The sequence below is a fragment of the Clarias gariepinus genome, chromosome 26 (genome assembly GCF_024256425.1).
Source record: "Clarias gariepinus isolate MV-2021 ecotype Netherlands chromosome 26, CGAR_prim_01v2, whole genome shotgun sequence".
Lineage (NCBI taxonomy): Eukaryota > Metazoa > Chordata > Actinopteri > Siluriformes > Clariidae > Clarias > Clarias gariepinus.
Genome location: NC_071125.1, coordinates 22,695,109 through 22,718,679, shown reverse-complemented (window position 1 = coordinate 22,718,679; position 23,571 = coordinate 22,695,109). Strand labels below are relative to the sequence as shown.

Here is a 23,571-nt window from a genome sequence, read left to right as displayed (position 1 = left end):
TTTATTGCCAGAAATCCGTCTGACATAGTGTTATATTTACTTTAACTATATTTTCCCTTTATGCATTGTTCGTATGTATACAGATTACATAGATTACACATTTATTACGCTGTATAGTATAAAATATATGGTATAATATTTCATTTTTTTCATATTCATATTTCTTATTAACAACAATAATACACTGATTATCTTTCTTTTTATATAGATTTTTTAGTCGTTTAGATATTTAATTTTGTAAATTTAGGTTATTTATGCTATATTATTATGATAAACATTATATTATTAATATAGTGTATAAATATAAATATAGTATAAATATAATGCGTAAAGTGTGGGGCTATTCATGTGCAAGGTTATAGCTTACTACACAATATGGCCAGAAGTATGTGGATTAATTTAATTATTTTTCACATCTTCCTGACAGCACAGTAAGGAAGCTGGGATCAGAGTACAGAGCACCTGGAACAGATAGGGTTAAGGACTCAACAGTGGCAACTTGGTGGTGCTTGGGGCTTGAACCCCCTAGTTACCCATAAACTTAACTGATTGAGCCACCATTACCACATTTAAGCATTAAGCCCACCACACAAAGTGGGAAGCACATAATTGTAAAGAATGTTTTTGTATGCTGTAACATTACAAGTTTACTTACTACACCTGTTACAGCATGACAGTGTGAGATCCTCAAAGTTGTGCCAGTTTGGCTCCATGAAGACAAGTGTGTTATGTTTGGAGTGGAAGAACTCGAGGGTCCTGCACAGAGACTGAATTTCACCCCACTGAATCATCATCTTTTGAATGAACTGGAGCTGGACATGGTGGCACGGTGGTTTAGTTGGTGGAACCTCCAGGGTCCGGGTTTGATTCTTGCCTCGGGTTCTGTGTGCATGGAGTTTGCATGTTCCCCTTGTGCTTGGTGGGTCACCTTTGGGTGCTCTTGTTTCCTCCTAAAGTCCAGAGACATGCAGATTCCTAAATAGCTCATACTGTGTGGGTGTTAGTATAGGTGTCCAGGGTGTATGTCTAGGGTGTAATCGGCCTATCATGGCCTAAGTCTCCAGCCCCCCCCAGCGACCCTGTATACAGGATAAAGCTGTATAGACGAAGAGTGAGTGAGTGAGTAAGTGAGTGAGTGGAATAGGGACATCCAAACATCAGTGCTGAACACAAATCTCCATAGTAACACACCAAAATCTAAAGAAGTTAACAATTCTGGAATAAAATTTTAAACAGGCACACATGACTGTAATTGTAGGGTGTGCACAAACTTTTGGGCATGTCGTGTATATACTGTAATATATCTTGTATAAGTATATATGTCCGCATGTATGCATGCATGTCAAAGTCAGTGCAGTGTGTTATTGTTATGGGTGGTGGTTTTGTGAATGGAGCCTTGTGTCAGCGCGCTCCTCTTCTTTCAGCCAATCACATGCGAGGATTCAAACGCAGCTGGAGTGAGGCTGCGCGCGAGATTCGGCGGGACGGACAAATTAGCAGAAGAAGAAGGAGGAGGAGGAAGAACAGAAGGAAGAGGAACAGGAGGAAGAGAGAAAGAGAAACAGAGAGAGAGAGAGAGAGAGTAACACGGCATGTTCTACTCCTGATCTGCTCCTGTTTGTAGTTTGTGTCAGAGCTGCGTCCTGGACAGTGCTGTCGTTGTTGTTCTTCTTGTTGTTGTTGCATGTAAGAGTTTGTGAGTCAGGTCGTTTTTAATGGCAGTCGTTCGAGCACCTGCTTGACAGTGGCATGTGTCTGGATCAGTGGAAGTGTGTATGATTTCTTTGGTGTGTGTTTGGATTTCCAGGACTCCTCTATCTTCACTCTTTGGATAAGAACCCCTGTCACTTGGCTGGAAGCTGCACACTTCCTCATGGCTAACATGAAACCCCGAAGGTGAGACAGATTCATATCCAACAAATAATCCCATGCATTTCATTTAAAGTTAATAAATAAGTAAATAATGTATAACAATAAGCCAGATGTGCCCGCGCTTGTGCATGCTCATGCTAATGTAGATTCTGTAATGCACTTTGCATAAACGGATCTTCACTTAATGACAGCTGCTCTGAAAAAAACAAAACACGTTTTTCACCAATTTGTCATGTTATATTTTGTAATAAATACAACTAACAGTTTTATAGACATATATAATATTTTTAACTGCCTTTATACACGTTTAAAATGGGTAATAATCACCACTATGGAGTTACATGCTAGTTGTAGCCTAGTTACTGTAGTTATTAGCATTAACGAGTAACCCTAATTTTAGATGCTTTAAACTTAATTAAGTGTTTATATACGCAAAAAAATGAGTCTCAGTGATCACCATTTTTTTTGCTTCGATGTTAAAATTACCATTGTACATATAAATTTACTTATATAAGAGCTAACTGTTCTGTATACTGAATTATGTTAGCTAGCTGTCATTCAGTGCATGTTAAGCTAAATGTTAGCTAACTAGTTAGCTAGCAAACCTGCTTCAAAACTAGCAATGGATTTTGTGTGAAACATACAGTCATTATATAGTAAATATAATCCGTAGTCTAGTATAGACAAATAACCAAGTGCTTATAGATAATTCTGCTTAGTCATCTGTCACTTTACAGTTTGACTTGATTAGCCAGATATCATTGTTTATTTTACACATTACATCCATCTATCCATCTATCTAGGAATCTCTGTACTTCAACTAGGAACTACAGAGGCCAGTGTATTTATTCCCACTTTACAAACGTGGCGGATTCATTCACACACACACATTCGCACACTACAAACGCCAATTAGCCTAACCTGCATGTCTTTGCACTGTGGGAGGAAACCGGAGTAATCAGAGGAAACCCACCACACAGACCCTTAGGCAGCAATTGAACACAGAACCTTGGGGTGCAAGGCGACCGTGCTAACCACTAATCCACATTTAAAAAAAAGAACTTATTGTATTACTTAATTTTTTTCTCGTGATATGTGTAATTAAGCGTTATGAGATTCATTACAAAAATTGGTGTGCATTTGTACTACTGTACATAATCATTATGGTACTTGTGTCCGTTGTAATTTATTCAATAACAGACACATGTGCAAAATGATTTGAGAAGAAAAAATTAGATAATTTCCACTAGGTTACTTATAAATACCTATTTGATGATTCATAACACGACCATAGATGTGCAAATGAAAACGTATACACATTTCCAAAATCAAGAAAGAAGGTACTGTACCTCATCACTGCATTATATACAGAGTACAGCAAAGTACTCACAGAATGAATGTCTATTTGTTCAGTAATTATGTAACTATGTACTCATGAGGTCATTGCATTTCACAGGTTACTAAAACATATTAAAAGCTTTAAAAATACCCAAAGATGTGCAAAAGGCTTGAGATGATCTTAACACCTGAGAAAAAAAACCTGGCTTGGTGTAGGTATTTCTAGACTATGAAGTCATTATGTAACTACTTAGTCATTATGAAGTTATGTGCAGAAGAAATAACGCTCGTTTCAAACCATGGAGGAAAAACATGAACGAGTCAGAATAGCACACCAAGTACTCAAAAACAACTTGCTATGTTTAAAAAATAAATAAATAAATTATGTGACGCATTTTTTTGTAAAAGGGAGAGGTTCTGACAAAACAATAAATAATGTATAGCTTTATGTAGTGTGAATGTGTGTTTTTGTGTTTTGCCCTTTCTCTGTGCCTCTTAAACAGGGTGTGTGGGACGGGTGTGTGTCGAGTTTCTTGCCACAGTAGTCTGCTTGTGCATGTTGTTTTTATTTTATAGCGACTGATGATCTTAACACAGCTCACATTCAATCATGCAATCTGTTCGTTTACAGGTTTGTTTTAAAGGCATCTTAGTGTTAATAGTAATCTGACCTGGGAAGACAGTGCAATGTTCGTGGAATCTTAGTGGATAGATTTGAATCCTTAAGGATAGTGGGCTGATGGATTACGTGCAGCCATTGGTTGAAAGTGAGCTTGGCTTGCCTCCTGAATAAGTGATGTGAGCAGTTTACCTCAGAAAGTAAAAAGGGGCCGTTTATTTAGAGTCCATTAGAGACTTTCTCAGAGGGGGAGCTTCGTGCTGAACTCCAGTTGCCATGTTTCTTGGCTGAAACAGCTCTTTCATCACAGGCTAAACATTTTATAACCAACAGGAGGCCCTGTTTGGCCCATAAACATGCCTAGTAGTAGGGTTTATTTATTTATTTTTTTATTTTCATAAGAAGACAGAGCTGGACTTTGGCCTGCAGTTTACCCTTAAACACCTTACAGCTCTGAGGATTGTGTTCAAGTTCATAAAGGCTTGTTATTTTCAGATTATATCACTGTTATTACTTACACCATCGACCGCTCTTTCCAGTTATGACTTTGGAGAAAAGTTTATACTTCGGTATCCCAGGACACAGTGTCGTGGTTAAACCTTCGGATCCCTGTGTGTGGGGAAATGTTACCAAGCAACAAGGAATTTCTGTGAACTAGTACACATTGGTTTCCTTGGTCATTTGCTTAAAAATACACTTGCCTGCCATTCTTAGAGTTCTTTAGACCAGTAATAGTTTATAGGGTTTAAAAAAGATTGCATACTTTTTTCTGAATTATATGTTTGCAGGTGCTTGTTTGAAAGTCAGTTGATTAACCATTTAATGTTTGAACTAAAAATAGATCACAATATGGAACTGTGCAATAATTTTTTTTTTAATTTAAGTGCAATTTATTAAAATAATGTAGAGTTTCAATAATTTGAATATTTAACTATTTATTTTTTTATATAATTTTGAGTTGATACATAAATATTGGCAAACATACTTTTAATGAATATTATAATAATAGCTCATATAATAATAGCTTAATATCTCAGTTTAAATCACAACTGCAATATGTGTCAAAATAATCTCAATGTGATTTTTAACTCATGCTGCCCTAGTTTATCAAGGTCATGATAAAGAGAAAAAGGTTGCAAAAAAGAGGACATTTAATCCTCCAAGGTAACCTTTTTTTCACTTTTTCTTCTTTCCTTTATTTCAGTGAGGATGAGGACGACGATTGTAAGTCCAAAGAAACTGACACAGAACCCAAGAATTCAAAAAAGATGCTCAGCAAAGTGAAATGGTCACGAGAAGAGGTGATGTATTCATGTCTTTCACTTATGGCTTCTCCAGAGTTTTAGGGGTTTCCAATTAGCCTACCATTTTAATATTATGCACTGACAAGTGTTCTGTGGGCTAATTGGAAACTCCCTGAGAGTCAAAAGAATTTTGTATGAGCATGCTTCCCAAATCACCATAAACATTTCTTCTTGTTTTTTGTTTTTGTGTACAGGACGAGAAGCTCAAGAAACTTGTTGAGCAGCATGGCACAGATGCATGGAAGTTAATCGTGAATTATTTCCCAGTAAGTAATAAAAGTCAGGGCAGGAATGCTAAACTTTAATTTATTTATTTTTTGTAGAAACCAAAATTGTGGAATTAAATGTTAGGCATATTTGTCTAGAGTACTTGTGATGTAGAACTTGTTATTTCAGTGGAGATAAGCATAAACACAAATATATCTACTGTAACAATAGTAAATTTATTTCAAAGATGCATGTGAGTATCTTGTTACCTTGAATAAAAAGCAGAGACCAGGAAAAAGTGCACTGCGATTAATTAGATCTTTGAAACATGCCAAAAACATAATTTATGTTGTAAGAGTCAATAAATATATATACAATTGTATAACATAAGGTTTATCACTATTACAGAGAATTACTACTACTGTTACTTACTTAGTAAGTTGCTTACTTGTGAATATGCTTAGTTTTGTCAGTCCTAGAGTCTTAGAGTTTTTCTAAAGGTGTGTGATACCTGCAGGTGTTAAACTAAGATTTTGTTGTTTCTTGATAGACAAGAACAGATGGCCAGTGTCAACACCGCTGGCAGAAAGTTCTCAACCCAGAACTGGTGAAAGGGCCCTGGACAAAAGAGGAGGATCAGAGGGTAAGACGAGCTGGGCGTTTACATGGGCCTGATGGGAGGACATGGGAGGTGGGCGCTGAGGAATAATGACATTTGAGGGTAGCAAATATCCCTGGTGTAAAAGCCTGCAAGGTTCTGCTTTTGAGTACGTGTCGAGAAATTACTATACTTAAGGATGCTGTTTAGACTGATTTGCAAACATTTTCATAAAACCTACACTATTTAGTTTTATAATGTAGAAAGACATATCCTAATCTGTGAACTATAATAATCATTAGTCTGTGAGGAATTTTGGAAGTCAGGTCTAAGTAGAGCGAAGCTTGATTAGGGATGAATAGCTAAGCTGTGAAGTAGTGCATTCCATAAGCGATAATAACATGAGTGTCCTCAGTACCAGAGGAATCCAATGAATGCTGTCTCACTATGCAAGTACGATTCTTGCTCTTACTGTAAATGGAAATAGTTGCAATACAGGAAGGAGAGAGCTGCAGCAAGCAGGCATTTGTGAAAGACTTTGGCTTTTATTTAAGATTGATTTCAGTACTTCAAATGCTAGGCCAGAAATTATGCCACATTAAAGTGATAATTTTTTTAAAGAAGCAAAAATAAGGTAAAAATTCCTGTATTTACTGGAATATCATCACAGGTGATTGAACTGGTGCACAAATATGGTCCAAAGCGGTGGTCTGTCATCGCTAAGCACCTACAGGGCCGCATAGGCAAGCAGTGTCGAGAACGCTGGCATAATCACCTCAACCCAGAGGTGAAGAAGTCCTCCTGGACCCAGGAAGAGGACCGCATCATCTACGAGGCACACAAACGGCTTGGTAACCGCTGGGCTGAGATCTCAAAGCTGCTACCTGGAAGGTATAATGGTTCGTCTGTAATAATGCCAGTAATTAGGTAAATAGCTTTACTACATAATATGATTTAATCTTTTTTGTAGCATAATCAGTTGACCAACAGATGGAATACTTTAATACTTTGTTTTTTCACTGGTCTGATAAACTCTATAAATAAGAGTTAAAAAAATGAATATAATAAATGCTAATCATTGATGGATATTTTAGGACAGACAACTCTATCAAAAACCACTGGAACTCCACCATGCGTAGGAAAGTGGAGCAGGAAGGTTACCTGCAGGATGGCAATGGGAACTTCAGTGCCAATCAGCCTCAGAAACGACACCCTAAAAGCTGTCAGTCTGTGGAACAATCGCAAGGTCACGGCCATCTGCTCATGAACAGCCAGACACAGGTGACAACTGTTAAGTCACTAATATGTATAATCTTTGAAGACAGTGCCAGGGATGAAATACTATAATTAAGCTTTGGATTTTATTCTTTTCGATAGTTATTCAAGTAAAGTGTGTCATTTTTGTGGTAAATGGTTTGACTCAAATTAAGACAAAATGTGGTTATCCTGTGGGGAAAAAAACCTTAAACAGTTTTTTGTTTATCTCAATTCTGTAGGTTGCAGGATACATGTATGGCTCTACCAGCAGACAGGGCATGGACAGCATCACAGAGAGCTCGAGCTTCATTTCTGTAAGTGCTACTACATGTTTTTTTTTACCCCTTTGCGTTTTGTTCTTTCCCTGTTTCCCCCCTTCCTGCAAACCCTTTTTTTCATCAGAAAAATGACTCAGCTGTCAATGTTGTGTGTCTGAACTGCATGCTGGTGCTGTGGTGATATATTCTGAATTAGTGCTCTTATTCTGAATTACATCATGGATATGATGTTAACTGTATCTTAATTTCTGGCTTTAAATTTATTATTTTTTTTATGCCATTCCATCTTGGTGGAATTTGGGATCAGAGCCAAATTTTTGTTGTTTTACCAGTAAACTCGTTGTCTTCGTCTCTTCTTCTGTCTTTTCCTTCCTTCCCTCCTGGTTCCCCATCTCACAGCCGTGCCATGACGATCCTGACAAAGAGCAGCGAATTAAGGAGCTAGAGCTGCTCCTTATGTCAGCTGAGAATGAAGTCAGAAGACAGTCCGGTCCTTGTGTAAGAACCACTGTGTGTGCGCGTAGAATAGTGCGCTTAGGCTTCTCTACCCCTTTCATACCTCTTTTAATTCCCCCTTTTTTGCCCCCACATCATCTGCGCTTGGTGACCCTAGCTTACCCTCATTGCTACTCCACCTGATAGTGGCCTGCTGTCAGTAACTAGATCCTTTAGTGCACAGCATGAGAGCGCCTGGCGAAGAGAACCTGCTTGAAAGTCATTGCTTTCATCCTAGTTAAAAGTTTATGCTTTTTTGTTTTCTTTCCCTTTTTGTGCTCTATAAGTTGGCAGTGGTGATGTTATATTTTTCTTTTGTGTGAGTATTGTATACAGAATTTCTGTAACCTGAGTAACTTAATAGAAACTGTTAAAGTGTGGTTTAACGTGTTACTCAGGTGAGTAATGAACTTATTAATGTTTACCAGGGACACTAAAAGCAGAATGATTTGTTTCTAGAGCAGGCATTGTAATTGGTTACTGATTTGCCTGCTGATTCTGTGTTAGTGTTCGTTTTTTTATTCACTAATCTGGAAACCACATTATTTTTCATCACCATAACTACCACTCCTGCTCCTCTTTAAATCCCTTATTTCACTCAATGTTGAATGTTAAACTTACCTGTCTGACTACCAATGCTTGCTCTCATTCAGAACCCAGAGACTTACTCAAGCTGGTCAGACAGTCTGGTGGATGAAACCATGAGCACCACAGGGACTACCGAAGAATCAGGTGTTGAGCTGGGTCGACCAGAGAAGGGCCATGCTCCTTCTGTACCACTGCATGTCTCTCCCAGCAAGTTCCTGGCAGTGGAGGCCAGCGCTGTGCTCTCTAGTCTGCAGACTATTCCTGAGTTTGCAGAAACGATAGATCTCATCAACTCGGTGAGTAAGAGACACCAAAATAACTCCAATTTCCAGTGTTTAAATTAAAATAGTTGCTTGGTTTACAAACGTACCCCTTAAAATGTAGAGTAATTGTGAGAAAACAGTCCACATAGTGATAAAATGATATAAACATTGTAGTATACTGTGTATATAACTCTAACAAATTATCAGTAGTCAAAAACAGGATATATCCTGTTATGACAACTACAGTACAAACAATTGTTTCAACCTTCTGCTTCATTGGTACAAACCTGGGCAAATTTAAATGTCATGATGTGTATTGTATATCGTGAAAAAGTATCAAGATTTGATATGAAATTTATTGTCAAATTGTCCATCCATAAAAGTGCAAGGTTTCTGTGATTTATATTTCATCAGTTCCCAAATCATAGTTTATATCCATAAAACATAAAAATCAATGGTTATTATTATCATAAGACATGAAGAAAAAGTGTTTCTTGCTCTACAGGATCCTATGGCCTGGAGCGAGGTGGGAAGTTTTGACCTATCTGAGTCTGTCAGTCTCCCTAAACCCCCCGTCCATGATGGCGCGTACCCAGCTCAAAATGACACCCCAGAGGATGTTGGGTATCATGCTCCGGCCCCTGCTCTGTGCAGACCCCGTGTTGAAATGAGTCAGGGGAAACCCATTCCCCAAAGCACTCGCTCTGCAGGCAAATTTAACTCCCCTCCACTGTCCCAGACGAGAAAGAAGACGAGAGACAGAGCAGATCAATCGCTCGGCGACGACGCAAACTGCATCTCTTTTACAGACAACATAAAGAGCTCGCTGAAAAGCACACCAGTTAAAGGACTTCCGTTCTCACCCTCTCAGGTATGAAGTGTGAGCCAGAGTGTAACCACAGTCGTTCAATTCCACACATCAGGTTTATCTGTTTCACCCAGAGTGTCTCTCAGTTTTCCTTTTATTTTTACTTCTTACTTTAGTTCTTCAACATATCTGGGGCTGAGCATTTGAACCTGGACAATCCTGCACTAACATCCACTCCAGTGTGTGCACAGAAAAACTTCTCTGTTACGCCTCAGCAGAGAGAAACCACACCCAAACATCAGAAGGAGAATGCTGGGTAACATTTCTTCTATTTGCTTAGATAACAGTTCCAATGTAGGGCTTCTGCATGTCCTTACAATTGTTTTAGCTTGTTTTGAAATTAACAAACTTAATAGGAATATAAAATTCGATGAAATTCTCATTTGTTATGGTCATAATATGGGGATTTTCAACTGAATTATTATTTATTTGCTATCTACTCTTTTTTCTTTCACTTAATGAGAAAAAACATGGTTTGTCACATTACCGGGAAATTTAGACTAGTTATAGGAGTTTGCATGGCTGACATGTTCTGACCAATCAGAATTGAGAATTCGACAATTCTCTTCAACAAACCTCTTTTTTATTTGCTTAGATTCAGAACACCCAAAGTTCGCAAGTCTATAATGGCTCACACTCCGAGGACACCCACTCCATTTAAAAATGCATTGGCTGCTCAGGAAAAGATGCATGGGCCGTTAAAAATGGTGGTATGTATCATTAAATCACGACCTTTTTATTGCATGGGTGTGTGTTCCAGAAGTATATGTTGCATAAGTGTGTTTTCTCTCTGTGCACAGCCTCAGCCGCTGGCTTTTTTAGAGGAGGACATTAGAGAAGTATTGAAGGAAGAGACAGGGACAGATATCTTCATTCATGGACAACCTGAACAAAGAGCGTATGAGGTATGAAGCACTTATATCATGCTGATCTCCTGATCATGAGCTGTACACTGTAGTGTTTTCCTTAATAAATACATTTTTTCCTTGGATTGCCTGGATGATGTATAGGTAGATGCTCCTGCCAGAAAAGTGAGGAAGTCGTTGCTATTGGACAACTGGGGGAAAGACTGTCTCAATGTGCAGTTGTTCCCTCAGCAGCAGATCAGCACTAGTGCTCAGGTAAAAGTAGCAATCATCAGAAATCATCTTTAATTATCAGAAATGACTTGACATTAGGATTTACATTTGTCTGATTGGAGTAATTCGTTCTGATCATGCAGTCTCATGACGATGGCATGTTGAGCAGCACAATCTTGATGACCCCAATGAGAGAAGGAGATGAGGACCTCAGCTGCTCTCCAGGTCCACTGAAAATTGATTCCCAGCTTCCTATCTGCCCTCTCAGCCCTCAGGCAAAAAAGGAGCTCCTTACACACCGAAGCCCAGTCTACCAAGCCTCCACACAGGTATGAGACCTTAATGTTAGCTTGAACTTAAGCAGGTGATATGTTTTTGTTGTCTAAAACCAATGTTTTCTTTCCTTAGGGTCGCAGCGAGTGGGAGGCAGTGGTGTTTGGGAAGACGCAAGACCAGCTGATCATGACAGAGCAAGCGAGGCACTACCTGAACTCTTCCCAGCTGCCATTGTGCACCTCCAGAGCTCTGGTCCTGTGAGCTCCATGCGTGCATCATCTCTGCTCCTGACAGCAGCCCCGTCATTCTTAGCACTTCTGTTTTAGACAATCTGGTGTAGGAAACTAAATGCTCACCATTTTTCTTTTTTTGTACATGTGCGCTTAAGACTTACACTGTATTTTAAAGTATTTTAACCCACAAGGAGGCGTGTTGACTTGATTTGAACGCAACTAGGCTTTCTCTTGAGATTACGCTTTTGTTCTAGGTGTGCTGATCTAGCTTAAGGTAATTCTTTGCCGTATTGTGTAACGTTTATCCGTAGACAGTGTGAAGTATTAGGAGAACCCAAGATCTTTTTGCCTTAGTTGCCGGTTACTGAGATATAGAGTAAGTATTTCATGTAATTGAGCATTTTCTGTCTTTTTCTCTCGTCACGTCAGGTCCAGAGTACGAAAATTCCAAAGAAGAAGTAAACAGACAAACGCATATCAGTTAGTCCTTTGGGATTTTTAATACGTTGCTTTTTAGAGGATTTTTTTTAAAACAAAAATAGTGTCTTAAGGATCGAAGAGCACTAGCAGTGTTGCACTACTGATTGTGGGTAACTGTTAAAGGGAGGGGCTTGAAGCATGTTTAGGAGGGACTGGATAGCACTTGCAATGTGACTGTTTTGGCTCGAACCATAATAAGGGTTCTGCTCCGTGTTTTTGTTGAGTTTGACACTTACTGAATGTATTGTACAGCATATAATTGCTAAGGTAGCGTCAAAAGAAAGGGTACCTCTTTTTTGTTTGTTTTTCTTTTTCTAATTTATTCATTGCTGTAATTCGAGTTGTTGAGATGTTTATTGAGCACTTGGACTGTCCAGTTTTTGTAACAGACCTACCTTTTGCTGACTGACATGGCAGTGACTGCAGCCTAAAAACAAAACCAGCAACCTGCATCCTAGCTGCTTTAGTTTTTAAACTATCAAAAGTCATGTTTGGTACTGATTTTTAATATGCAGTCTCACACAAAATAACACGTTCCAAGACGAGATGGATTTCTCCATCATTTAGGGCTGTAGGTTCTATTTATTAAATCTTTACTAATTTATTTATTTTAAAGCTATAAAGAGAATTTTATTTCTGTTGTGTTAAGAAAGAATATTTGGCTACCTTCTGTGAGAAATGTTTCCGAAATTTTTAACAACATACACTGCCACTAATCATTCTTTACTAATTGGTTTTGATCTAAAATCAGTAAATCATCTCCAAAGTTCCGTAAGTTCAAACAAGTGTAATTACATACAGGTAGCGACATGCAGCTTTCAAATGCTTGTGTAGGCAAATTGCACTTTTTAAATGTTGTTCAAGTGTCTTTTTTTTTTCCATCCCCTGAAGTGTTTACATTTTAAGTCTTTTCGTGATGGTGAGTGAAGTAGTTGATTTTTAATTTTTTTTTGTACAGATGAAACACTGACATTGGACTGAAATAACAGTTTGTCTCTTTCACTAAGCGATCTCATCTGTGCAGGTAAAATTGAAGGCTGTGCTATACCTAAGAATCAGAAAAGAAGTGAATGAAACACATGCACAATCCTTTGGAGATGTAGAACAGTTTTATTGCTTACAGTAAATCTAAACTTAATCTTTGTCTGGTGTTGTAGGTAATGGAGAAACTTTTTAAAGTAGTGTGTTTGTCAAGTCAGTGTCAGTGTGTTATACTGGTCAATGTGAATTTATTCAGGTGGGTTTAAAAGGGTCTACATTAAGGCATTATTATTAAACCAAGCCTCTGTCATGTGCTGAGAGCTTTAAAAAATAAAAATAATTTTTTTTTAATAAATGATAAAATCAGTTGGTTAGTCCAACACTAAGACATCCTGTCCTATGGGTAGCTTTTTAAATTATTTTCATTTTACAAAAAATGTATTTGCAATCCCAGAGTTTTTTAGGTTTTTCATCACATTTCATAGCATACGACTTTACGAATTTAATGTAACATTGCAGGTAACAACAGAGTTGTGAGGCATGTGTGTACATTTTTGTCTTGTTTTTAATGTGGGTGCAAGTTTGTGTATAAAATTCTATTTAACACTCAACCACCTAATCATAGATTTTAAAGGGAAGTAGATGCATATAGCAGTTTACAATGTATGACAGACAGTACATTCAGTTTATTTGACATATACACATTTTCACAAGCAAGACAATTTACTTCCAACACTATTTTGCTGTACATATATCGCCTGCCTCTCTAAATCCTGCTAGTAACCATTTGTGGCCCTTGTATGTACTGAGGGGGAAAAATAAAATGCTTTCTTCAATGTATTATTTTTTCAGTCCATTTTTTTGTTGTGCTTTTATATCACTTTCTGTCCTACCCAAGGGTATCTTTGTTTATGTCATGGCCATCATCTTCATTCTCTCCAAGCTCCAGGTGGATATGGCACAAACACTGATTGCTAACTATAATTTCTTGACCTGTGTAAAAGATAGTGGGGGATTGCTGATATTTTTGCTATGAGGTCTACGTACATACACCCCTTCTGAACAAGAGGCCTCTCTGCAGGTCAGCTGCTCCAGCTAAAGGGGCCCACTCGGCCATGAAATAATGTCTTTTTGCTCTATTGTTCCCTGAGTCTGTTAGTTTTACAGACCCATTCACTCAATTGCCCCCGAATGGAAGAGCGCATAGGCCCCACTGACATGCCTTCTGCTGCCTAGAGCCATTACATGCCCATGGCACACGCACTCTAAATCATTTCTTCTTCTGACTCATGCTATTGTGCCTTTTAGTGGCCCAACATTGGCTTGAGAGATGTCAAAAGCTCCATTGACTTCAGCTTGGGTTGCCGCTTTTGTACAGTATGTGCTTGAAAGCAGCTGGAGTCCTGCTGGTCAAACCCAAAACAACTCCTTTGTATGAGCTGACAGTGATGTGTATACTTTAGAGTTACCCACTAAGCAGATTATTTAACACTTGAAAGTGACATTTTAAAATGCAATTGCCTGCCCATAAGGATTCATAAGCTGAGAAACACTCAGCACTTTTAGTTGTGGACATGAGTGTGCATGGGAACTCTGACAGGTCCGTAGCTAAACAGCACCTTATACAACAAGCTGTAATGCACAGTATATTCTGACACCTCTGTATTAACTTTTCCAGCAGTTTAGGCTAAAGTAGCTCTTCTGTGGGATTGTTGGCATTGCCAAATTTGTTTCACCAATGCCCAATCAACAAGCTTTGGGCACCCATGTACATGGTACAGTTAATCCAAACCAAACCTGGTGTTTTAAAGATGCTCTGACACAGGCATCTAAACAATTACAATTTGATCCTCGTCAAAGTTGCTCACATTTTCTGCTTCCAACAGAACTTTTTTGAGACCTGATCGTTCCCTTTCTATCTAATAAATCCTGGCCCTCTTCAGGTGCCCAAATATGTTATTATATGGTTTATATGTACAGTATATATGCCAATATATGTTATAATAATGGTATTCACTGTACCTCTCAGTGGTTTTAAAACCACTGCTTTACTGTAGAGTGTAATCTGTAATAAAAAAAAATAAAAAAAAAGAAGAAGAAGAAGAAAAAGCCATTTTAAAACATTTAGGAAATGCAACAATAATAACTTTATCATTGAATGACATTATGGAGGTTCCACCCTTGAATGTTCATCGGTTTGCCCTCTTTATAGATTCTAGTGTATGCTGGGAAGTATGGATTTTCCTTTTATTAATGGTTCTAAGTATAAAGCGACTTTTAGGAGGCTATGCAAGCTAGTAGTCCATTTAGTATTTTTATTCTAAAATTCTAAAGGCGCTCATGATTGACAGATGTAGCTCATTTCTTTAAATTCTATCCAAGAGACTAAAACATTGCTGGTCTTAAGACAAATTTGTAAACAAATATATTTGAGGATGCATCAAGTCATCAAGTAATTTATACATAATATCAACTGCATAAACAGCCATGCATCACCTCCTTGCTTAGTAATATATGTGTGTGTTCAGAGGTGTCCCCACACGGCATGTGGCAGGGTGCAAACTCATCAGCGTGAAGCCCCTCCCCCTCAAGTGTGCGCACACTGCCAGCTTTTGTGCGTGCCAGACAGCAGATGGTCGGCCATTATAGCAATGACAGCCCCAGTCATCTGGCAGGCACTCTGAATTCGGGCGGGAAATCCACATGAGGAGCTGGAGCTTCGTCCAGGCCTGCCTGTGCGTTTATTTAGGTCAAAATTTCCACTGGCTTGCACACGGGCTCCTGCTGAGAGTTTGGACACTAGACAGGCCGGGTGCATAACTATAGTGTTTAAGCATAAAAGAAGACACTATGAGTAATCACAGCAAGCCAAGAAGTAGTTGTGTTGTAGTATGTGCATAACAAGCTTTGGAATGAAATACAAACAATAAGCTGGTGTAAGAGATGTGAGTTAGGCAGCAGGTATTCTCCATTTGTGACTTTTCTGCACCCGGACTTTGGTGGACAGTGATTGAAGGGTGTAACCAGAGATGGACCAGGTTTTTTTTTTTCATGAAGCATGGGTCAGATTTAACCTCTCGAATGGAACTGTGCTGCAGGAGGGGCACCTGGTGAACGAGTGGGGCACCACGGGTGAGCTTGGTGTTCTCTGGGTGTGGCATGAGTGAACGCTCTCGCTGTCCAGCTTAACAGCTGCTCTGCAGGTTATTCCCAGGTACCAGCTGCCATAGATTTGGAAAAAAAGCTCTGCAGTATGTGGGTTCCCCTACTCTGGCCCCCAATCCAGGACATCAATATGACATCAGCAGTTGCTGAGTTTGCTCTTGGATTAAGACTAATTAAAGCATTCAGGGAGGCTTCCATCAGAAACCAAAAGAGAAAGCTCCCGGCTTTTAGACTAGTTAATCTCTGTCGAGCAGATGGCCGAGGCACCTTAGTAGCCTAAAAACCTCCAGAAAGTCAGTTACTTGAAAATAGAGATGAGTGATTTAGAAATGGTAGACATATAAACTTATGGTGCATGATCCTGTGCAGTCATATACACTATATTTAGAGAGCAAGTTACAGATGGTGTGTAAAGAGATACCCCAGAAATTACAATGTGCCTGCATGCAAGAGTGTGTTGGCCACAAAATAAGTTATTAGTAATAATTAGGCTTGCCCGAAGGCACTGCTTTACAGAAGCAAAAGAAAAGAGTATAATGGAAAGGAAGATTTAGTGCATGTTGTCTTCATTAAAGTGTTCTTAAACTCTTGCGACCATTAATGAGGCCCCTCATTAGTGATTTGATATATGTCAGGAGTTGAATCTCATTATATTATGAGGTGGCCGGCTCAAAGCTGTTCATTTGACAGTTTTACACAACATGATTCATATGCATGCATATTACTGTACGTCATACTCCATTTCACAGGATACAAATACATACTAACTTCTTTAATGTAAATATCTTAACACTTTACAAACTTTAACCTTTTATATATAAGTTTTGAAACTAATATAAAGATTATTAAGCATACTTTTAGATACTTTAACTTTCAGTTTGAATATTGTATTTATTGTCAGATAATTTTGTTTATTTAATGTGTTTAATTCTAGAAAATACAATTAAAATATTATTATTAATAATATTATTAGACTTATATAATCATATACTGTAATCATCTCATAATAAAAACATTTCCTTAGCATCACTTGCTGTAAGGTCATTTTTTGCAGAGTTTTATGGATTCTGTTTAATATATGTATATATTAAATATGTATTATATTAATATATTAAAATATTTCTTTTTGTGGTTGTCAATGTTTTAGCATTTTAGCAAGTGGTATCAAACTATCATCAATACATGATGATAAAGAACACATTTAGCTTGACCGATATATGTACATTTCAATATTTAGAAATAAATAATAAAGTTCTAAAATAAATCTTTGTACATTAAAACAATAACACATTAAAACAACAACAACAACAACAACAATAATAACAATATAATTATTATTTATATTAGAAAAAGCTTTATTCTGCTTTTGAACATTTTACTTTAGGTACAAGACAGCTGTCATACAGTTTAGGAATTAATAACTGCAAAGACAAAAACCACAAAAGACACAACAGCGAGACTATTAAGTGAAAATTAAGTGCATATAAATCAGTAAAAGCTATAAATAAATGAAAGGATACGGTAAAATATAGGCCTTCAGTAAGAATAAAAACATTTTGCAGAATTTATCCCGTCTGGTATATAAATCTGCTCTCTTATGGTTAATTTCCACATATCCCAACTTAACCACAAATACACTGATATTCCATTTCGTCATATTAGTCATGTTGCTACTGGACTGTAGTCATTTTTTTCCCACAGTACACTTACAGTGCTTTTCCACTGGATAGTGTAATAAATCCTACATTTTGTGAAAAATTACACTGACGCGATCTGTATGAGGCTCCTGTTTTTGACTGAAATAGAATTAACCAATAACTGTACACAATGATTTGAGAATCATCCTGTAACTGTCTCTGGATTATTTCTTTCTATTACTGACATTTCAGCTTGATTTTTTAATAGACTTTTAACAGTCACTTTAATAGGAATACCTGTATTCCAGGTAATCATTTACAAGATAATGATACAAATAGCAAAACATGTGGCAACTGCACAATGCTTAAATGATAAAAAAATATAATGCAGATTCAGGTCAAGAGGTTTATTGACTGTTTATTCTTGTGAAATGATGAATGTGAAAAAAGTCCCTGATCAGCAGTTTCTGAAATGTCCAAACCAGCCAAGCCATGTCCTTATTGTGAAGACTGGCATAACCATTACCTTACCTTACCATCACCACTGCCTCAATCTGTATCTGCATGATATTTGACATCTGTATGATTCACTTAATGTGCAGGTATTTCCATTAAAGAGGTCAGTGAGTATATATGCTCACTACATGGAGTATACCATAGCATGGAATAATGTACATAATGTAGAATTGTGCTGTAATTTATGTCAACAACTGTCTTCCGACAAAATCTGCTCTTGATTTTCTCTCTATTTCTGGCATGATTTATGTATTGGCACTCTCAGGCGCAATTGTCACCATTACTGGCGGCCAGCAATGTCTCATGCTCATTAATTACCCCTATGGGGCAGAAAAGGAGCAGTGCTATGCACTGTGTTAATTAATGTAAAATACGCTTTATGTCTACTTTTTTGTTGCAAATTGTAAAATTGGTTGCATCCTTCTGAGAACTCCTCCTACTTTCACAAACACATGTTCTCAACCAGAGTGCAAATAGTTCTGGTGTACTCTACCACACTGCTTGGTGGAAGAGCACTTAACAGACACAGCAGCACATGAGTAACAGCAGGGCATGTTCACTCTATCTATGTAACAATCAGTACATTGTGATGATCCTGGCATCCCAAAACAGCTACAGCACTCACATCGTGGGCTGAGCTCGAGGCTGTCCTGCACGTTGGTGCCATTCAGTCATGTTCAAGTTCATTACCCTGTTACTGGCCCCCTGGCACTGGCTCGTTCTGCGATGTTTGGACAGGAGCCTGGGCAGCAGGCTGGGCGAGCTGTGGACCGAGGAGGGAGCTTGGGCGTCCTGCTTCAAAGTCAGGAAAGGTCCCTCCTCCCTTCCTCCACCCCTAGGGGCCTGCTGCCTGCCTCCACTGGGCCACACAAAGAGGAAACAACAAGCACAAAGGCGCTGTTTATTCCCGCTGACCCAGATTCCAGTACTTTGAGAGAGAAGGAGGGAGAGAGCAGCCTCTGCATTGGTGGTTGCCACTACTTAAGGCAATAAGGACACTTCCCAAAGCTCATCATGCCCAAGACACCTCCATGGGGTCTCATTATAGCCAGACAAAGATAGTGTCAGTATAGACATTTTCACTAGCGAGTTAACACACAAACTTCATGTTCACCTCCTTTATTTTCACATGTGTACACACATTTTATGGGAATTAGTTTAAGTGCATCCTAATTGCAGTAAATATCATAATGGAAAAAAGTGCACTTCCTTCCCATTTTTTTTAGGGGGGTGCACAGAAGCACCACTTATAAACCTCGCACCAATTGATCAGATCTGGCATGCTGTTTGTGTGCATTGTTAACTAATGCGCTATGGGATGAGCCACCTGTTTGGGGTGTGCTGGTTTGGGGGGGGGAGCAGCTGCTTCGGGGTGGGTGGATGGGTGGATTTGGCAGGAGGGGCGGTGAAGACAAGAGCAGTAACGTGGGGGGAGGCAGCAGGGCGGAAAGACACACTCACCCAGCACGTTCCCGGAGAATCACCACTGAGTCAACCTGAACTGAACTGCGTCTTTGCAAACCTTCACCATTTTTAGTTGCCCCGTCCATCTAGGAACAAAACATGCATGATGCAACAAGAATAGCACAATTTTTATACCACATTTTTATTTCTTTACATAACGTCATTGAGTCCTAAATGCAAAGGCTTATTTTAAAAGACAAATTCATTGCAAAATATTTCTACTTACCACTCAGTAAGCATAAAATACATTACTGTCTGTACTTTACTGTATAACAGAATACTATTATAAACATACAATTTAAACAATCATTAAAACAAACATTTAATGCTATAGTAGCTATCGTATGCTAAAGTTAAATGTATGTAATGTCTTATGAACATAATTGAGAGCTTAAGTGTTTTGCGCTGAATTGCCTTCACATACATGGTGTGTGTTATGACTCAGCTCGATGACACAGGAGGCAGGAGAGTAGCCCTTCTGTCCGTTCTGCAGCTGCCCAAACCACCTCAATTCATCCTCTTTGGAAAGGACTTGGATAATATCACCACAAGTGAGTTCAATTTTATTTAAGCACTGAGGGACTTATCTGTGGGACTAACACCATCTAGTGGAAACATAGCATACCAGTATGTAATGAAACATTCAAGTAAGACTGAAAAACTCAAGCCACTATACATATGTGTAGAATTATAACTCTATATTCATGTTTTTTATTTCTTTAATATTCATATGTAGCTACATAAGTTTACAATTTTGTAAGACCTCCACTGAGATGAAATTCAAGCCAATAATAATCAATGAATAAAAAGACTGTAGATTTGGTGCCTAATCTTTTGCGTCAGTAACTGTCATAATGTCAAGAACACACTTGTCAAAAAATAACACTATTATAATAATCAAAAACATTAACCAATGTCAATGTAAGTATTGTTGTATAATATGCCAATATATATTTTTTAGAAATGTATTTATTATATATAATAAATTTAAGGACATGGAGAGTGAGCTCATATGTACTGTACTGTATAGTAACCCTGTCTAATTAAGCTGTATATGCAAGGCCTGAAAAAAGTTTAGAAATGCTAGCTTTAAAAAAACACCTAAAATATTTTCTTTCATAAAGCAAAAGGAGCAAATTATCAAGTCATAAAAATTGCACAGAGAGAGTGTCTTTAAAGAGAATAAGCTGTTTAAAGGCATAAAAGTGTGTTGGATAAATCCTTAAACTAGATCTGTCATACCCGTAACAAGACACCTGTTACACCACTGTTACCCACTGATATAAACAGGTCTGGGTTTAAGGATACCATTAAACTAAAATCAAAAAGAGATGAGATATTATAAAACATTTTTACATGTTGATTCATTACAATCATTTTCAGTACGATTTTGGGTATAGAAAATAAACTTCATACTCGAAATTATAAATGTATGCATAAATTCTTCATATGTAGTATATTACACACACAGTACATACATAACATATTTAATGCTATTTTTTGTATGTCAGTATATTCGTTTAAAAAAATAAAATAAATATAGGCTTAATTACATTTCTGATAGGAAACAACATAGACCCATCTTATTGCTAAAACAAATTAAATCCAAATAAACTAACATTTTATATAAGGATATTTTAGATATTTTAAATAAAGATATTTTAGTGCTTTACACACTCAAATCATTATCAATACCTTGTCAGGTTCTTCACGTCTGTACAGGTATCTCCTTCTTCCTGCCAAATTATACAACCAAAAACAATATTACTTTTACCATAAATCACAAATTATTATTAACTGTCAGACTGTGTGCACAATAAAACCTTTACTCATGCCTCAGCTTATGCAACACAAACTGGCCTTGTGCGAGACATTCATCATGCAGTAACCAAACTGAACACGATCCATTAGAGATTACATAAACACTTTATACCTTTACATTAGTCACCTTGTTGTTACTAACCCAGAGGTGTTAGGACTGTGGGCAAGACTTGGAAGTGGTAATAACTTCGCATGTAAATCTGCTTCATCCTGAATGACACACTGACTCTGCTTCACTTTCTTCAACTCCTTCAAGTAAACTGTTCTCACTATTCCACCGCATGAGATATATATGGACACAGAGGGCAAACGTGAACACAGACAGATTAGATCCATTAACTTCTTATAAAATTATTCATTTAGGTTTATAATCTTTTAGGGTGAGAACTGTCTCATGGCTATGGATGTGTCAAATTAGGCTGATTGCTTAAATGTTGCACACACAGAATTTTATAGTCTATCCTAAAGACAACAGGGAGCCAGGGAAGATTTTACAAAACAGTTGAGATGTGGTAAAGATTTTCTTGCTCGCAGCAGGATTTTAGCAGAAAATTCTATTTTAACCATATTAGAGTTTTAAAAACCCTATTGACCAGATATTCAGATGAAGAGTGCATTACAGGAGTCTTGCCAGGAGATAAAGGCATGGACATGTTTTTCACTTTGACAAGTTTTCCAAAGAACTTTGGATCTTGAGCTGTTTAGCTGCAGGAAATGTTGATTCATCCCGGTTTGAATAGACTAAAGGCAGGAGGTTAGTGTGGGGTTTGATGTTGAATGACAGGGAGCAGATTTAATAATTATATTGTGTGTCATCCGTAACAATAAAAAGAGATTCCATACTGGCTTATGACATGACCAAGGGGGAGCATATAGATGGTAAAAAGAATAGATCCAAAGGACAGACCCAAAAACTATACTTTATTTAGTCTGTCTATAAAACTGACATTGTAAATTGTTTTTTGCCTCCCACAGTCCACAAACATGCAGATTGGGCTAATTGGCTTTTCCAAAATCCCATAGTGTGTAAATGAGTGTGTGAATGTTGATGGAGGTCCTACCATGGTCGTACAAATGGGAATAAATACAACGGTCATCCCTCTATGGTCCCTAGTTGGACTACAGATGGATGGATTTTATTTAGTAAGATTTTTAAGTTAGAAATAACTCATCTTTTAATAGGAAATGCTACTATATAGTTTTTATCTGCCAGGATAGTCTCACTTTCACATAGATACTGGAGTAAAAATTTTTTTTGAAAAACAATGTAAGCAATTACACAAACATTATTGTCTAATTAGTTTTTAAATCCTGATTTTAAGTCGGGACCCCACTGTCACTGCACCTATTCTGCTATACTATCTGGTTTGCCTTTTAGAGCATTTTAATCATTGGACCAATGGAATATAAAAACCCAGCCAGCTCTGATATCTCTTTGACCTTTGTCCTCTTTCCGTCTGGCTCACTGCACATTTGAGCTCCTCCGAGGCTGCTGTCATCTCAGTGAGTCTGATTGATTTAGGTTGTAAGTGTCCCTGTATATTCCTGTCCTCCGTAGTGGGATGGTGATGTTTTGATTGTTTTTACAGCACTCAACAGATGGTTAGCCCCTCTCCAGCCCCCTCCTCCCCTAAGCACTTGTGTAAGCGGTCAAACAACATCCATCAACTAAATGAAGGATGGATTTATGCTGTCATTTAGAAAGACCCAGCAGCTCCAGAGGATTCATGTGCACATGTGTTTATAATAGGGCAAATCATTAGGATTAACACATGCAAATTAAAAACCGAGTCTGCGTAATGAATTACATAGTGAGTCAAGATTCATTTCCTCTGCTACAGTATTTCAGACAGCATTGTTTTTTCATTTGGGATGAATAAATATTTTCTACTTAAGATGTCAAAGAGAAATATTAAACACTTATTTCTATCCAGAGGCACAAAATTCTGATATGTTCACAAAAAAGAATATTATAGTATTTGTCTTTTTTATTCCAGTAATAGCCCTAAGTAGACAGTTTTTTGCCATAAAATCATAAAATATCATAGCAGAACCATGTTTTTTTTGTATAAGTTTTAATGCACAATAAAGAAAAATACTTTTTTAATGCTTTACTATTTATTAATACTGATATATCAGTCTTAGGATTTGCTCACAGCACACATTACTAAGAACAAAATCCACATATTAAAATTACTGTGAAAAAGGAAAAAAAAAAACTTGATCAAAAAA

General features: G+C 37.7%; 2 protein-coding genes across 4 annotated transcripts; one reads left to right on the top strand and one right to left on the bottom strand.

The window, feature by feature from the left end:
- Positions 1-1,528: 1,528 nt before the first annotated feature.
- mybl1 (v-myb avian myeloblastosis viral oncogene homolog-like 1) lies at positions 1,529-13,551 on the top strand. 3 transcript variants are annotated; one of them, XM_053487339.1, is made up of 17 exons: positions 1,529-1,686; positions 1,808-1,896; positions 5,034-5,130; positions 5,328-5,399; positions 5,891-5,983; positions 6,609-6,829; positions 7,033-7,219; positions 7,435-7,509; positions 7,873-7,971; positions 8,622-8,852; positions 9,325-9,690; positions 9,804-9,943; positions 10,283-10,397; positions 10,488-10,592; positions 10,698-10,808; positions 10,910-11,095; positions 11,175-13,551. In XM_053487339.1, the coding sequence occupies exons 2-17, from the start codon at positions 1,874-1,876 to the stop codon at positions 11,301-11,303; spliced, it is 2,250 nt and encodes a 749-aa protein (XP_053343314.1). In that variant the 5' UTR covers positions 1,529-1,686; positions 1,808-1,873; the 3' UTR covers positions 11,304-13,551. The 3 variants fall into 3 exon arrangements, with proteins under 3 accessions (XP_053343314.1, XP_053343315.1, XP_053343316.1); XM_053487340.1 differs by having other exon boundaries at positions 1,529-1,696; XM_053487341.1 differs by lacking the exon at positions 7,873-7,971.
- Positions 13,552-18,496: 4,945 nt separating this feature from the next.
- si:dkey-97a13.12 (uncharacterized) lies at positions 18,497-21,548 on the bottom strand. The gene is given in 6 exon segments (XM_053487688.1): positions 18,497-18,569; positions 18,680-18,913; positions 19,516-19,604; positions 19,943-20,113; positions 21,196-21,254; positions 21,482-21,548. Coding segments are annotated over 6 exon segments (693 nt in total).
- Positions 21,549-23,571: the final 2,023 nt, after the last annotated feature.

Bases quoted from the DNA above. Each gene is read 5' to 3' on its own strand.
- mybl1 (XM_053487339.1), top strand. From the start codon at position 1,874: ATGGCTAACATGAAACCCCGAAG. The intron at 5,400-5,890 runs GTAAGTAATAAA...GTTTCTTGATAG, and splicing joins TAATCGTGAATTATTTCCCA to ACAAGAACAGATGGCCAGTG. The intron at 10,809-10,909 runs GTAAAAGTAGCA...CTGATCATGCAG, and splicing joins AGATCAGCACTAGTGCTCAG to TCTCATGACGATGGCATGTT.